Source organism: Meles meles, chromosome 6 (genome assembly GCF_922984935.1).
Source record: "Meles meles chromosome 6, mMelMel3.1 paternal haplotype, whole genome shotgun sequence".
NCBI classification, from domain to species: Eukaryota; Metazoa; Chordata; class Mammalia; order Carnivora; family Mustelidae; genus Meles; species Meles meles.
Window position 1 is genome coordinate 122,839,585 of NC_060071.1, and position 17,828 is coordinate 122,857,412.

At 41.6% G+C, this 17,828-nt stretch overlaps 1 protein-coding gene across 5 annotated transcripts in view; it reads right to left on the minus strand.

Moving 5' to 3' along the window:
• Positions 1 to 17,828, minus strand: part of TDP1 (tyrosyl-DNA phosphodiesterase 1) — a 102,653-nt gene that overhangs the window by 54,313 nt on the left and 30,512 nt on the right. For all 5 annotated transcript variants that reach the window (XR_006818767.1, XR_006818768.1, XR_006818766.1 and 2 more), the window contains 2 exons: positions 17,646 to 17,712; positions 15,916 to 16,023 (listed from right to left, as the gene is read on the minus strand). Coding sequence is in view for 2 of the 5 variants with exons in the window: in XM_046009193.1 (XP_045865149.1) it covers positions 15,916 to 16,023; positions 17,646 to 17,712 (175 nt within the window). In the remaining 3 variants the exon portion in view is untranslated. The remainder of the gene's footprint in view (positions 1 to 15,915; positions 16,024 to 17,645; positions 17,713 to 17,828) is intronic.

Genomic DNA, 17,828 nt, shown 5'->3' on the forward strand with positions numbered 1-17,828 from the left:
CCTTGGTCTACTTGTAGCAGAATGCAAGAAAGTGAGGGTGGGGATAGGACCTCTAATCATCTCTTGTGCATAAAGGAAGTCATCTGCTGACTTTGGTACTGATACCATTATTTGTGATACAGTACATGAGGCACACGAACTAACCCCAGTATCTTGGAGCCACAGTTCCAGGCAACCAAGTCTCGCCAGTGACATCTACCACTATTTTCTTATGTGACCCAATGTGATTTTCACTGCAGAAAAAGAAGAAAAAAATCAGACAGATGAAAAAAAAAAAGACTGTTTCAGAGCCAAAGGAACAGACATTAAAGAAGTATTGCACAGCAATGCTGAAAATCAGAGCAGGGTACCATGTCTCATGTTTCCTCAAAAAGCCACGGTGGTTTTATAGTTAAGTATTTGTCTCATTTTCTCCTAAAGTGGCAGCACCAACATTTCTGCTTCTCCCTGATTATCCCGCAATGCCTGTCAGTTGCTAGGCAACTGTAACTTGCCAAGGCTTTCTGCCCACCCACAATGCACAGCTTTCTTAATTGTGCTCACTGGGTTTGCCAATTAGTCCTTGAAATTATCTTTTAACCAAAGTTGCTTCTTCAAGTTTGTCTTCTTGCCTGCTTGCTCCTGTGGTAAAATTCAAACACTGTGTTTGTCATCATGTCCCAGAATTTCAAGAACAACAAAACTGCCCATCAAATACAGGATTATTTCATGGTAGGCTCAAAACTATAAACAGCGGGGCACCTGGGTGACTCAGTGGGTTAAAGCCTCTGCCTTTGGCTCAGGTCCTGATCCCAGGGTCCTGGGATCGAGCCCTGCATCAGGCTCTCTGCTCAGCGGGGAGCCTGCTTCTCCCTCTCTCTCTCTCTCTGCCTGCCTCTCTGCCTACTTGTGATCTCTGTCAAACAAATAGAATCTTAAAAAAAAAAAAAAAAAACTAAACTAAAAATAAGTTGAAATAAAAGTAACCAAACAAAAGAGAAAATTGGTAGCCAACATAACCTCTTAAGTTCAAGCGTAAGTGCTAGTTTCAAGTTTCTCTGAATAATATATTTCTGGCTGAATGTACTTGTCTTGATTTCATAGAATAATTGTAACCAATTTGTCAATTAATCACACACTGAACCTAGAAAAGGCTCTAACTATACAAATCTTTAGGTCATGTATCCTTTATTGTATGAATAAAACAAAGGCTTTTAAAGCTGCTTTCTTGAGTCTTGTGAGGTCTGATGAACATGAGCTTAATACCTCGTTAACAGCCACAAAAATCAAGCAGTTCACGTTCAATACATCATACAGAGAGGTAGGTAACTTCCGCACGTGTTTTCCATCATCATCCTCACAACACTCCATAAAGAAGATAAAACCAGATTATAAAGGATATTCCCCAAATTTATGTGGCAAGGCTATAAGGGGCAATTGCAAACTAGAATATGATCTTTGGACTCCATGCCAGTGTTATTTCCTCCACAAGACATTGATGAGGTAAGATCACCCAGCCTCTGAGGTACCTGGGTTTGAGGAGTCATAGGGTTAAAAGCTCTTAAACCCAAGCACTAGTAGTAGTGGTCTGAGGAAGAGGAGAAGGATGGCTGGGGAATGGGAAGACAAACTTTTTCCATTTACCCTTTTCCTATTCTGTGCATGCATTACCTACTGGAACATTCTGTAAGGCTCTCATTCAAGTATGTATAGGTCATTAATGATATGCTGTGCAGAGTCAGATGTTGAGGATCTAAAGATGAGTAAAACCTGGCACCTCTTCTCAAGTAGTTCCTATTGTATGGAGACACAGGAACCCAGAAATAATTAAGAAGGAACATGTAGAAAAAGACTAAGCAAAAAGTGCTACAAAAACACAATAGGGAAAACAAGCAATTCAGTCTGCTGAGCTAGAAAAATTTTCAAAGGGGAACACTTGAAATAGACCTTCAGGAGAAGTATAATCATTCTGGACAGTACAAAGAGAAAAACTAAGAATCTGAGAAACAGTGAGCAAATGAATGGTAAATGCATTATAGGGAATATCATTCACTCATTCAAAAATTTCTGGGCCACTACAGACCAGGCGCTATGCCAGGCACGGTAACTGCTGGTCTGAAAACAAGACATTAAACAAAAGTTCCCAACAGGATGAATATTTTAGCAGGAAAAGTGTAGGAATTACAAGCTCATTTTCTCTTACAGTAGAATACTTCTAAAGCATACAGTTCAATAAAGTAGAGACTTCATTAAAAATGGTTTTGGGGCGCCTGGGTGGCTCAGTGGGTTAAGCCGCTGCCTTCGCTTCAGGTCATGGTCTCAGGATCCTGGGATCAAGCCCCCACACCGGGCTTTTTGCTCAGCGGGGAGCCTGCTTCCCTCTCTCTCTCTCTACCTGCCTCTCTGCCTACTTGTGATCTCTCTCTCTGTCAAATAAATAAATAAATAATAAAAAAATAAATGGTTTCGGTGCAGAAATATGAATTCTCGGTGATATGGCAACCATATAGTAAAACCTAACCCAGGGTCTATGCAAAAGGCTTTCAGTCAGAACCCCAATCTCAACATATAATGACAGAGAGAATATTAAAACTTCGGTTTTTGTTTTTTTTTTTTTAAGGGGAACCCTCCTACATTATTGGTGGGAATGCAAGCTGGTGCAATCACTCTGGAAAACAGCATGGAGGTTCTTCAAAAAGTTGAAAATAGAGTTACCCTACGACCCAGCAATTGCACTACTGAGTATTTACCCTAAAGATACAAATGTAGTGATCCAAAGGGGCACGTGCACCTGAATGTTTATAGCAGCAATGTCCACAATAGCCAAACTACGGAAAGAACCTAGATGTCCATCAGCAGATGAATGGATAAAGAACATGTGGTATATATTTACAATGGAATATTATGCAGCCATCAAAAGAAATGAAATCTTGCCATTTGCGACGACGTGGATGGAACTAGAGGGTATTATGCTTAGTGAAATAAGTCAATCAGAGAAAGACAATTTTCGTATGATCTCTCTGGTAAGAGGAAGTTGAGAGGCAATGTGGGGAGTTTGGGGGGTAGGAAAAGAATAAATGAAACAAGATGGGATCGGGAGGGAGACAAACCATAAGAGACTCTTAATGTCACAAAACAAACTGAGGGTTGCCAGGGGGAGGTGGGTAGGGAGAGGGTGGTGGGGTTATGGACATTGGGGAAGGTATGTGCTATGGTGAGTGCTGTGAAGTGTGTAAACCTAGTGATTCACAGACCTGTACCACTGGGGCTAATACATTATATGTTAATAAAAAAATTAAAAAATTAAAAAAAAACTGGTTTTATAAAATTTTTTTTTTTTTAAAGATTTTATTTACTTGTCAGAGAGAGAAAAAGAGCAGCAGGCAGAGGGAGAAGCAGGCTCCCCACTGAGCAAGGATTACCGCCCGACGCAGAACTCGATCCCAGGACCCTGGGATCGACACGAGCTAAAAGCAGATGCTTAATCAACTGAACCAGTTGGGTGTCCCAAAACTTTGTGATTCATGTATATTTAGAAGTGGAAAATGAGAACTGTAGCAGAGCTAGTGTTTTTACAAGATTTCAGTCCCTGATCTGCAATGTCAGTGGGGTAAACAAAGTCCCCATGAGCACAAAGTCAATGTCCTCTACTTACAACAGGCAGAGAAATGACACGTAATAAGATAGTATATACACACCGGAAGCAACAAGTGAAGGACACTTCTAAGGTGATAAGGGTCTTCCCTCTCCCCACTCCCAGATTAGGAAATTAGATCTTTTGGGCTTCTACTTGTCTTTCACAAGATTTACTTTAAACAGCTCTACATATGCTGGTCAGTGTGGTTCTCCAAAGCAATCACACTGCGGAGTTACTCTTTCACTCCAATAAAGCAGCCTCCTCCTTTGCCTCAAGATAATTATAGAGTTTCTTTTCTCAAATAGCCTTCGGATGCTGAGGTTCAGTCTTTTGAATATGTTCAAGGGTAATTTTGCCTAACTATGAAAAATAAATCTCAATTTTGAGAACAGTAAGAAATTATTTTTAACTCAAAGTTGGGGAATAGGACAGAAGGATCTAAGTGTAATAAATACCAATGAATCCTATGGAAGGCAGAATTGGAAGATGGCCCCCAAGATTCCTACCCTTGCTCCCGATGTACCCATCTGATATAAACCTCTCCCTTTGAGCATGAGCAAAATTGTGAACATGATGGAATTTCATTCCGTGATCAGATTATTAATAAACTGAGTTTATCAAAAAGTTTGGGATGACCATAGGTGAGCCTGATTTTATCAGGTGCAGCCTGAAAAGAGGAAGCAGGGGTCCTTCCTGAGAACAGATTCTCCTGCAGACTTCAAAGAAGCAAACAGTTTTGGGGTGCCTGGGTGGTGCAGTGAATTGAGCATCCCACTTAGTTTCAGGTCAGGTTGTGATCTCAGGGTTGTAAGACTGAGCCCCATATCAGACTCTGGGCTCAGAGCAAAGTCTGCTTGGGTTTCTCTCTCCCTCTGTCCCTTCCCCCTGTGCACTCATTCTCTAAAATACATAAATCTTTAAAAAAAAAAAAAAGGAAGCAAACAGCTTTGTTGTGACCTGTCCCCTGCAAAGAGCAATGGCACAGGAAACAGAGGAAGTACTATGGAGTCAAGAACGGCCCCTGGACTGTCACCGAAAGCACAGGACCCTCAGAGTTTTGCCAACAACCTGTAGGATTGGTAGAGGACCCCAGGCTTTAGAGATCATACATAGCCTGGTTCACACCTTGATCCTGTGTGGAGGACTGTGTCCAGACTCCTGACCCACAGAAAATGCAGGATAATAAATCTGCAGTTTTATTTAAGCTTAGTTTGCTGGTAACTTATTACACATCAACAGAAAATAGAAAACTAACCCATGGCCAAAAACTGAACAGTGCCTATTTAAGAAACAATGTTGGGGGCGCCTGGGTGGCTGTCTGTTGAGTGTCTGATCTGTGGTTTCGGCTCAGGTCACGATCTCAGGGTTGTGGGATCAAGCCCTGCACTGAGCACGTCTGCTTCCGCTCTCTCTCTGCTCCCCCCTCTGCTGTGCACTCTACACAAATGAACCTTCAAAAAATTTATAAAAAAAAGTTGAAAAAACAATGCTTGTTAATGTGCCTTCAATTCACATCAAAGGAAATTCTTGAGTGACAAAAAGATTTGAGCAACGGCAGTTTTTTTGGTAAAAGTACTTAGTTTCAAAAGGTGACCACCTTGAAGGGTAATACTTTTTTGATGTATGAATCTCAATTATTAAGAAACATTCTCATCATGTCAGAGTCAAAATTTGTATTGCTTATCATCCATCTTGCTTATTACTGTTAATTTTTTTCTGGTGAACTTGTTTTAATTTTGTTGTACTTAAGGAGTTATTAATCAAAAATGATTATTAACTTGGACTGGTAATATACAAAGTAGAAAAGGGACAAAAACTTAAATTTATGTAGCTTTTGATATTTTTGTCTTTTGCTAAAATCCAATTCTTAAGACATAATCTGTCTGCCACTTTGTTGATGGTTATATTTGCTAGACATTATCACTTCGTTTGGACGAGAATCTGTGGTTGTCGGTATAACTATGTCTCACTCTCTCAAGTAGGAAAATATATTAAATGAAAGGACAGCAGCGTTCATAAATCAGTTATTCATAAAGTTCTGAATGATGACTGATACTATCCAATAGGACAGAATCTAGTGGATATTTAGAAATATGTTTTGTTTTTTGCTTTCACCATGATGTGGCCTTTGGTATGTGAGGTCAGGTTATTAAATGCCCTATAATACATGGGACAACTCACAGGACAAAACTATTTTGACCAAAATGCCAACAGTGCCCTGTTGAGAAACCCATTATTTGAGTATAAGCTACTACATTAAAACCATGTCTTATTCCAGAAAGCCTAATGGAACATCTGTAACAAGATGTATTTTAGGGGCGCCTGGGTGGCTAACTGGGTTAAAGCCTCTGCCTTCGGCTCAGGTCATGATCTCAGGGTCCTGGGATCGAGCCCCACATCGGGCTCTCTGCTCAGCAGGGAGCCTGCTTCCCCTCCTTTCTCTCTGCCTGCCTCTCTGCCTACTTGTGATCTCTCTCTGTCAAATAAATAAATAAAACCTTTAAAAAAAAAAAGATGTATTTTAAAAAGTACTTAATTGTTCTAATCAATGCAATACATCGACACAGGACTGCCTTCCATAGACCCAGGACTAAAAGCTTTAGGAAACACAGGAGACATGAAGGCAATGGCAACTCTGCCTTGAAAGCATGTAAAGGACAGTCTGCCCTCCTACCTTCGCACTCCAACACCACCACTTTGTTTCTTCTCAAACACAACAAGCACAAGCACATGTATTCCCACCTCTGCTTCTCTGCGCAGAATGTTTATCCATCCCAAGGCTCGCTTCCTCCTTAAATGTCTCCATGTCAGTGAGGCCTTCCCTGACCATCCTATTTAATGAGCAGCCTCCATCCTCGACCCAAGCACTCATCACTCAACAGTACAGGGCTAGAGGGTGCGGAGGGTTCTTAGGCCCCTGTAACCTCCCTGTGCTTCAGTTCTCCTCCCTGTAGAGAGGATTAACAGCTACACACAGAAGACTGAGGATTACATGTGGGGTGTGTGTCTGTGTGTATGAAGCATGCCTAGAACAGTGTCTGGATGTGATAGTAAGCATTAAACGTTGGCTCTGAACCTAAAAAGAACCTGAACCAAATTCAAAATTAAGCTTCTACTTAACTCATTTAATGGCAAAAAACCAGCTCATTTGGTGGTAAAAGTTGACCTAAACAGACATGAGGCTACTTGTAATGCCTACCACAGTGCAACCTGTACCGTGTTGCCTTTCTAAACTCTAAGTACTGAACTACACCTAGTCAGAAGGATTCTGAGTAAAAGACAATGCACCTGAATTATTCTACTTTGTTTTTCTCTATAGCACTTATCACCTGATACATATACATTTACTTTTTGGGTAACTCCCACCACAATAAAGTCAAGGATTATTTTATATAATTATACCCCCAGCACCTGGAAGAGTGCCTGGTACACAGTAGATGCTCAGCATAGGCTGAGTGAAAGGTTAAGTTCTGTGATGTCCAAATAGAACGTGTAACATTTCTCTTAGGTAGAAGGAAGATTATTTCTGAAGGATGGTGACCAGCTCTTCTTCAACTCAGGGTCGAATTCGTTTGTTTGGCAACGGAACACTGGTAAGTGTGAAAAACCCACTTGTTATGTAGTTCCTGAGGTGTCTCAATTCCCAAGACATCAACCTTTTGCTACCCTCTCCCCTAAAAATGCCACAAAGGCTCAGGGTGTCAATAATTAATTCTAAAGAAAACTCCAAAACATACCAACTGCACACCAAGTTTGTACAACAGACAATCCCATGTGACACTCTCACCGTAAGTCAATTTGCACTCAAAGTGACTGTTCTCCCACTAAAACAGTTCCATTTCCCAATTTCCATATGGATGACAATGACCACTCCCATCTCCCACGACACCCTAAACGTCGGAATCACATGTGAAGCATCTTCCGCATTCAGTTCTGCACAAAGTCTAAGCAGCACTTTGACGATCACAGCCTCAATCCTGGACACCACTAGCTTCCTTGTTAACAAATCGTTACCGACCACCCCTACATGTCAGGTGTGGGGGGAGGCATGTCGCACTGACAGGGAATGAATACTGACCAAGCAGGAGGCCCAGAACATTACAGAAAGCGCCAGGCTAAGGAAGCAAGGAGAGTCTCCATCATGTTGAGTTGAGACCTAAAGACAGTTAAGGCCTTGCTAGGTGAAACTCTATATATGTAGAATACTCAAAATTGTTACAATTGCAATTAAATAACTGCAATTAAACTACAAGTTGTTTATAAAACCGCTTTTGTTCTAACACAAATGCCTGGAGAGCAAGGACTGCACTAGGGCTTATCCTTCTATTCCTGTGCCTGGAGTTGGCAGACTTGCCCACAGTGTGCAGATACTTGGTGGGTAATGGAGAGAGTCCTCAGCTCTGTAGTCCTATTCCTTGTCTGTGGAAGGGACACAACTACCTCATAGGCCCCTGTGAAGGCTGAATGAAACAACACAGGAGAGTGCTAGAATTTTCCACATGACAGCTACTCAATGAAGGTCAAGTCTCTCTCTTGCCCCTTTCTTATCCCCACAGAGCAGAAGCAACTTTTTTTTTTTAACATTTTACTTATTTATTTGACAGAGAGATCACAAGTAGGCAGAGAGGCAGGCATAGAGAGGGAAGCAGGCTCCCTGCTGAGCAGAGAGCCTGATGTGGGGCTCGATCCCCAAACCCTGAGATCATGACCTGAGCTGAAGGCAGAGGTTTAACCCACTGAGCCACTTAGAGGCCCTAGAAATAACTTTTTAAAAGTCTCCTACCCAGGGACTGACATTTCACTGATGATTCTCCAGGGTGATTAAAAGTATCAGGACAGGGCGCCTGGGTTAAAGCCTCTTCAGTTAATTAATTAATAAACTTCGCCAATTTATTAACTAAAATTTGGATTTGGGTCTGTGTAACTCCAAACCCATGCCCTTCCCACCATCCTGACTGCCCTTCCTCAAGAGAGATTTTGGGGTATGTGCCCTACAGACAGTCCCCACCCCCCATTCACAGAGCCCAAACCCAACTGCTCTTCCCCCACGAATGCTCACCTTTGCTATCTAAGCGGCCATAATTTCTCTGTGCTTCCCAGCTGGCCTACAAGCAGCTACTCATTTCCCACAATCCACTTGACATTCAACAGCCTGGATTAACTTTAAAAGACATGTATCAGATGTCCTTTCACTGTTCAACTCTCAAATGGTTTCCACAGCACTTAGAATGTCTCTTAGAATGTCTCTGTCGCTCTTGTTCCCCACAGTATGAGCAGTGCCTGACACGGGGCGGGTCTTTCTGGGCACATCGCTCATGCTCTCAAGCACTCGGTGAATATACAGCGTCTTGAGCTCCATATGGATTTGCCAGTGTCCTGAGTGTTCAACAGTAACTGTGTCCCATTTAATTCTTGCTACTCACAACTCAGACTTCTTTTTTTTTTTTTTTTTTTTTTTTTTTTTAAAGATTTTATTTATTTATTTGACAGAGAGAGAGAGAGATCACAAGTAGACAGAGAGGCAGGCAGAGAGAGAGAGGAGGAAGCAGGCTCCCCGTGGAGCAGAGAGCCCGATGCGGGGCTCGATCCCAGGACCCTGAGATCATGACCTGAGCCGAAGGCAGCGGCTTTATCCACTGAGCCACCCAGGCGCCCCATAACTCAGACTTCTTGAAGGAAGAAATGGAAGCCATACTGTATGACCCTGTGTTCTCCGCCTGGCATACCACTGGCATTCAAGAAATGCACTCAATATTATGGCTACTTAAGAGGATGACTTGGTGCCGGACCTGCATGAGCTGATCACTGGTTACTGGGACAGAGTAAAGCAAGTAAACACCGGTGCACAAACTGAACAGGGAGGTTGTTTCAAAGGTCCTTCAAAGCAAGGGTACTATTGTTATAAGCAGCACCACACATCCCTTAACATACATTTTGAAGATTAAAGACAGAGAGTGCGTGCAAGTGAGTGCATGAGCAGGGGAAGGGCAGAGGAAAAGAGAGACTCCAGCAGACTCCCTGCAGACGGAGAAGTCCCACTCGGGGCTCAATCTTCTGACTGTGATGTCATGACCTGAGCCAAAAATTAAGAGTCAGACGCTCAACTGAGTGAGCCACCCAGATGCCCCTGCTGTAAATTTTAAACTGGGCCTTTGAGGAAACAGAATTTGGACTCTTTGACAGAAGAGGGGCAGCATGTGTTAGGCAGGTGTGTTTCATAACATGATGTGGGAGCACAGAAGAGACGGCCCTGCCTGGGACACAGTGTTTCAAAGGAACAACAGATACATGTGCACAAGGGGTTGATAAAAATGCTCTCATTCTAATGGCTGAGGTGGTCATACACAGTGGTCGTACTAGACTGTCACTAGTAACTTTAGCACCTATATTACGATTTTACTTCCACTTCTAGTTCTTTCACTATACTTTATCTCAGTGAACTTACAACTGTGGACTTCTTGCAGCCTCGGGGGCACGTCACTGAGTGTGGCCCCTCAGTCACCCTTACTGCTGCTGTGTACATAAGGGATCGGAGGTTCGGATCCAGATCCCTTCATAAACTTCTCTGCAAGAAGAAACAAGACAATGATGTAGGAGCTACAGGCTCCAGTGGTGGAACCTTCATCAGTGCTCTAAGGATGTGGACGAGAGAGAAGTCGGCAGGAGGCTGGCAGAGTCCCCAAGAGAGGACACCAGACCTGAGACAATTCTTGGGAGGTGGGCAGCAACTGGAATGGCAGAGAGTAAAGACAGAGGAATCAGGAGAGGGCTGCTGGCAGGGTGAGTACTGGGGCACAGGAAGTTGCTTCTGGTAGTTCGTGTTGGAGAACACAGGATAAGAAAGGAGGAAATGGTATGGTTAGGGTCACAACGCCAAGGAGGTCTCTAGAAACTAGTACACAGGAAGTGGGGGGAACCTGAACGTGGGACAGTGAGAAAGATTCATGCTTCTGAAAGGTGAATGGGCATCACAACTAGGAAAGGAAAGGTGGCCTGGGAAGTGGCCATTTGAGTGATGGGATGGCAGATGGGCAATCACTTCACAAATCCAGGCAGTACCTGACTCGGTAATTTCATATATCAGAAAAGTGAAGTCTGAGACACTTCAAGGATGAACAGGCTTTGATTATCCTCCAAAGCATCCACATGCCCAACTCAAGCACAGAATCGCTCCCTTCCTGTTTTAATTACTTCTGTGTCTGGCTTCTAACATCGAACATAAGATTTAGGTAATGCCTCTAAGATGCTTATTTTTTATTATTATTATTTTTCTAAGATTATTTTTTTATTTGACAGAGAGAGAAATCACAAATAGGCAGAAGTAGGCAGAGAGAGAGGGAGAAGCAGGCTCCCTGCTGAGCAGAGAACCTGATGTGGGGCTCGATCCCAGGACCCTGAGATCATGACCTAAGTCGAAGGCAGAGGCTTAACCCACTGAGCCACCCAGGTGTCCCTATTTTTTATTATTTTTAAAAAGATATTATTTGTCAGCAACTGCATGCATACACATGCACACAAGCATGGGGAGAGGCAAGCAGAGGGAGAAGCAAGCTCCCGGCCGAGCAAGGAGCCCAGTGCACGACTTTAGCCCAGGACTCTGGGATCATGACGTGAGCTGAAGGCAGGCGCTTAAATGACAGAGCCATCCAGGTGTCCTGAAGCTTATGTTTTTATCCCGAGCGCCCCACATTCACAAGAGGAAGGACTGCAGTAAATGCTGCAGAATGCTCAAAGGAAGGAATAGCAAGAGGATGGCTGGGCTGTAAGCCTGAGGATAAGAGGGGGCAGGTGCCACCAGGGCCAAGACAGATGTTAGGAAGGAAATATCCTTCTAGATAAGAGCTCAGTTTGGGATGTTCTGACGTGGAGAGAAGGTGGCAAACCAAGAAATAAAATGGAGTTCCTGGTAGACATCACTTTTATTTTGGCTCTACAGCTTTCCTTATTGTAGAAGGGCTGAGAATGGGCTCTAAGTATTTTCTAAATTATTACTTCAGTTATGTCAGACTTACTTCAATACTGGGATGCTATGTGGGTTTTTTTTTTTCTATATCACAATCAAAGTAAAGTGATGCAGTTTCTTTTGACTTCTCTTCACAGAAAATAGGTATACACAGAAAAGAGCTGTTAAGAGTGGCATCAGAAAGCCGAAGTGAAGAGCACCAGCTGTGAAGTCAAATTCCGTTGGTTCAAATCCTGCTTCCGTAACTTACTGCTGTTTGCCTATGGGCAGCCTACTTAACCATTCTCCAAGTCCTCATGGAACAGCTATGAAAACTAAATGAACACAAAAGCACTTAGAACAGTGTCTGGTATATTGAAATTGCCAAGTAACTGTTTTAATTTTTTGTATATTTTGGTAAGTTGATAGTTTTTAGCCTAGGTATTCCAGAATGAAATTAGAAGCCACAAATCCATGACAAATTTCAAATTCTTAACAAATTAACTTCTGAGTCAGAATTTAGTAATGAATAAGCAGTTATTCACAGGATACAAAACACCAGATACGAAGTGAATAGACAGTGGATGCCTTCTGGACTCAAGAAGACACCTAGAAAATCCATTCTGAAGCTACGTGAATCTTTTTTCTCTCATCTAGCTGCAGCTTCAATCAAATGTTCCCTGAAAACCCCATGTTTTCCAGCTCCGTGGCCTCTGCACACCCTTCCTCTGCTCAGAGTCCCTTCCAGTCCATCTGGTTTACTCTCGGGCGTACTTCCAGCCCTACTTGTGATACCACTGCCTTAACTTTAGCAGGTCTCTGACCCATCCCAACCCCACCCCCCAACCAGATAATACATTTCTGAGGGTGCTTTCATCAGATCCTGACACAGGTAAGCAACTAATGAACAGGGTCCCATCTCTTCCTGCAGCCTCTGCATGGCATGGGGTCATGTCTTGTTCTGGATTCCCAGAGCTGAACAAATGTTGTCATTATACTCAACTACAAAAATTCTGCCTTTAGACAAGGATTACTCAGTGTTAATCTCAACCTCACTTTATGCCCTTAAAATAGGATCAATAAATACCCAACTTTAGTACAGTACGTCCATCTTTTAACTCCACCCTGAGGAAAACAATCCCCCCCAAAACAGTAAATTCAACTTTTCCAGTGATGTATAAAGAGACTCATGGCTACATTTCTCTAGGCAACAGTTTTCCCAGCAGGATAACATGATGCTAGATAAGACAACTTTTAGCAAATAATTGATATATTTCTCCACATGGCTTCTCCTACATTGGTTAAAATCCTATCTGATTTTTCTCAAAGTTGGAAGTATAGCCTTCAAGTTCAATTCAGGCTTCATGCAAAGGGGCATGACTGCAGGAAGAACCTTGACTCATACAAAAAAAAAAAAAGAATATATAATGGGTAGAGCCCTAAAACATGACCCACACTGTCAGAGATTTCTGTCAGACCAGATTGAGAAAACTATCTAATTTAAAGTATTCAACACAAAGCAAAATAATGGTTGTGTAAATAAACAGAAACAAAACATTTAGCCCGTGGGGTGAATGATGGCCTATTACTCAACTATTTCCAGTGGTAGCATTTCAGAATTGGAAGCAGGTAGATAATCCACCTAGTTTTACTGACTCATCATCAGGGTATGCAGGAAGTGACCATCACACACAGCATCAGGATGGGGCAGATGCAATTCAAAAAGCCAGGTTTTAATACTGCAACTTAGTAACATGGTTTCCTTTTTACTCAATAACTTGGCTTAACAGACAATTATTGAACAGGTGAGCTGACACTGAAATGTGGTCTCTGAAAATCCAGTTCCTTTGGATTACATTCAAGGGTCCATAATATACCCCAATTTATACACTTATTGGTTAGCTTTGTAGAAGGCTGGCTAGCATTGATAATTTCTCATCACTGTCAGGAATATTTAAATAATTTAGCTTTAAGTGTGTTAAAATAAAATTGGGAGAGGGATGAACAACAATCTCATACTTACCAAGGCAACTTGGTAATTCCACCCTCAATTCTGTAATACTTTCCATTAAAAACAATTGTACAAGAGCAAATACAAAACATATTAAATTATGAAAACAAATCCATTAAGGCTCCCTTTATATATATTATATACACTCAAACAAGTCAAGATTTTTCAGAGTAGAAGAATAAAATCAATTGTTGTAGCTTAGAAAGCAACACTACTTTACTATCAGAAGACTATAAAACACTGAATTAGTTTAAGAAAACCATAGAGTGGAAAAATGGAGCCATTTTGGTCAAAAAGTGGCTCAAAGCACAAAACTGCTTGTATGTTCACGAGTCCTAGGAGTTTGGACTGTCCAGTATGAATGTGTGGAGGAGAGACAGGCGCCCTCCGAAACTCAGGCTTGTGAGCCTAGCTGATCTGACAACTTCAGAGCTTCTCACCTGTACATCCCACCGTTTGGTCATAAGACATCACTTCACACTATTGATATATATATCAAGTCTTTTGGCCAGACTTGGGATCGAACTTGCCCAAGGTCAGGCCACATATATTTTAGAGGTCTCTGTTCTCCCTGGCACTACCTATCTGTCTCAGGCAATGACTTCTCTACCCAGGAAATATCTAATTCAGTTCTTCACATCCAAGAAACCTCCTTCAGAAGCCAAAGTTTCTCAGGTGCCTGGGTGGCTCAGTTGGTTAAGCAACTGCCTTTGGCTCAGGTCATGATCCTGGAGTTCTGGGATCGAGTCCTGTATTAGGCTCCCAGCTCCACGGGGAGTTTGCTTCTCGCTCTGACCTTCGCCCCATCGCATGGTCTCTCTCTCTCTCTCTCTCAAATAAATAAATAAAATCTAAAAAAAAAAAAAAAAAGTTTCTCTTTAAAAGACACATGGCAACTTATTTGTGGAGCATAACAAATGACATGGAGGACACTGGGAGATGGAGAGGAAGTTGAGGGAAATTGGAAGGGGAGGTGAACCATGAGAGACTATAGACTCTGAAAAAGAACCTGAGGGTTTTGAAGGGGCGGGGGGTGGGAGGTTGGGGGAACCAGGTGGTGGGTAATAGGGAGGGCACGTATTGCATGGAGCACTGGGTGTTGTACAAAAACAATAAATACTGTTATGCTGAAAAAAAAAAAAAAAAGACACATGGCAAAGAAATGTGTACCAACTCCCCTGGCCATCCTTCAGTCTTGATGGTGAAGCCCGAACTAGCATAATCCCAGCTATCATGCCCTCCAGTCCGTTATATCAGATGCATGGAGCTTTGAGCATCTCATTTAACTCTCATGACAACCCCAAAAGACCGCCATCACTTTCCCCAAAGAATAGGAAATAGACTAGGATTAAGTCCATTTCGCAAGTTCACAGAGCTAGGAAAGGACAGAGCACCTTAAATATTCAGTACTCAAATGTATGTTTTTCCATTACAGTGAAATAAACTTTTGTGCCTCAAAAACTTAGCAGAAGCCCACTCTTGCATCTGATGTATATCCCTAACACTGTTCAGGTCATAGTTCCTTATCCTGAGCAGGTGTAAAGTGTAACCACTAATTTCCATAAGCTAGGGAAGGGACTTGGTTTTGTTTCTAACTGGCTTTTTTAAGAGTTTCTTTGTATTTTTAAACTTTTGTGTCAAAGTTTTTTCATTAAAGAAATTACTCTGTCATACCTTAATTATTACTAATGATGTCAATTGTGTTACTAAGTCATTAAGAGATGCCTAATGCCGTTTGGTCAGACTAGGAGTCAGTTCTCTTTTTCTAAGAGCATAGCAATCAATATACCTTGCTATAGACACAAGAATGCTTAGTAGGTAAGGCATTTCTTATAGGCAGTAATGAAAATTCTGAAATTGTAGTGTTCGTTGTATAATTCTGAGAGTATACTACTAAATCATTAGATTGCACACTAAATAGGTGAAACTTAAAATATGTTAATTATTTAATAGATGTTTAAAAAAATACTTAAGAGACTGGATTAGCCAAATGTTAATTACCTAAGAGAAAGTAATTAAGGAATACTAGTTTTACCATATCATTTTTGTTCTGTATTTACCCTGAATGTCAACTTGCCTCATTTCTACTATTGAATATTAAGTAACAACAGTAAACGCAGACTTTACACAAACCTTACAAATATCAAGACTCATAAAATCAGGCAATGATTACAGGCACTAGAAAGGGGTAAGTCACAAGCCTCTTAAATAAGGCTCAGAAGATACACACACTTGAAAACTAGATGACAATTTACACCACTTTTTGGAAACTCATTTGGTATTCAGAACAAGAATTACAAACACATTTAAAAAGTTCCTCCCATCAAGACTATAAGGATTACTTACCTTGTGACAAGGAACCAAGCAATTTGACTGAAGTCTGGAGAGGGTCTCATATATGTTTTAATATGTGGCATAGCATTGCTGCGGCCAGATGTGTCAGCCGACCATTTGCTAGTGACAGGAAAGACCCATTACTAGTAAGAAAATAAAAATCTGTCAAAATCCTAGTATTAGGAAACTTCATGGAAAGCAAAATCCTGTAATCTAAACAGTACGTACACAGTTCTGTGACGGGACCTCTGGTATTTTATTAAACTCTGTTTACAGAGCAGGGTAATAAAGCACTGTAGCCTTTTGGTATTTAGCCTTCCCCCTCCCCACTTTTTTTGCCAATGAGACATGTATATACTCATGTCTATTATTTCTGCTGTGCTTTCAACTGCACGTGAGCATGTCTTGTCTCCTACATAGACTATGAGCTCCTTAAGAGGAGGAATCAGGCTCCCACAGTGTATTAGCAAGTACAGACTCAGGAAAAGTTTGTTCAAAGTAAGTATAAAATGGGAAAAATGCCAACAGGATGAACATTAAAACAATGTTGAAAAGCAGGAGGATGGGGCGCCTGGGTGGCTCAGTGGGTTAAGCGCCTGCCTTCAGTTCAGGTCATGATCTCAGGGACCTGGGATCAAGCCCTGCATTGGGAATCCCTGCTCAGCAGGGAGCCTGCTTCTCCCTCTCCCTTTGCTGCTCTCCCTGTTTGTGTTCTTTATTTCAAGTAAATAAAAATCTTTAAAAAAAAAAAAAAAAAAGCGGGGGGGAGGATAATTCAGAAACACTTCAGTCCAAGGCTGACATTTACTTGCCAGTACTGCAGGATTGAGTTCTATATGAAAAAATGACCTACATCATGAGGCAACTATCCTTGCTTGCAAAGGGAAGAGGCGGGGGTATAGCTCAGGGGTAGAGCATTTGACTGCAAAGGCAAGAGGCTGAGACCAAAGTTAGGATTAGGAAGACCATCCCCTCGATCATTAAATTCACTTGAATGACCTGTGAAAGGAGCTCAATATAAAGAAATATTCTCTGTAGGGAATAATCTCCCAACGGGCCCTCAAAGACACACTGAATTAGCCTGCAAGCTACTGAGAAGCAACCTGCCTTTGTTTCCAGCCATCAAGTGTAATAAATGCCTGGAGCCAGCAGGGAAGTGCGATGGCCTAGAACATGCAGTGTGCATAGTGGAACAAGAGGAGGACAAATGACAATCCTTTCGCCTTTTCATTCAACCATTTACTGAACCCTTATAACAAACCAAGTCTGAGCCCATGTCCTGGAGAAAGAGAGCTGTGGAGTCCGCCCTCAGCAAGCCCGCAGTCACGCAGGGTGTTCATGTGCAGACAGAAGAACTATAATCTGGAAATAGGAGCTAAATGTGGCTGAATCACTATGCCGTACACCTGAAACTAACGCACCGTGTGTCAATTATACTCAAATAACATTTTTTTTTAAATGCTGCTTACATAAATTCTAAGTTACCCATCATCATCTTTATTTTTTTTCTTTGAGTGCCAATATTTAAATACAAACCTCACAGATCAGTTTCATTCTTTGGTATTAAAAACCTATTTCAAATAATGTTCAAAATCTTGTTTTAAGTTATTTCCATCACTAACATATGTCGATGAAAAAATACAGCTGTATTATGTAAGGTTCTTTTTTAAAAGAACAGACTGACATAAATAACATTCTTATTCCTAAAGAAGCAATAGCAGCATTCTAAACCAATTACTTACTGAAAATAGGAATGGAGCCAATTCTGTTTTTCAGCTGTCTGGATGCTATAGGGAAGAGAGCCCCCAGCTTTCAAAAGAAGAAAAGAAGTATTATAGAAAATAATTTTAGGATCCTTCATTAAGAATCTACAGTAAACACTGGAAAAACAATACCACTTCCTATTTCGTCTTATGAAATGGTTC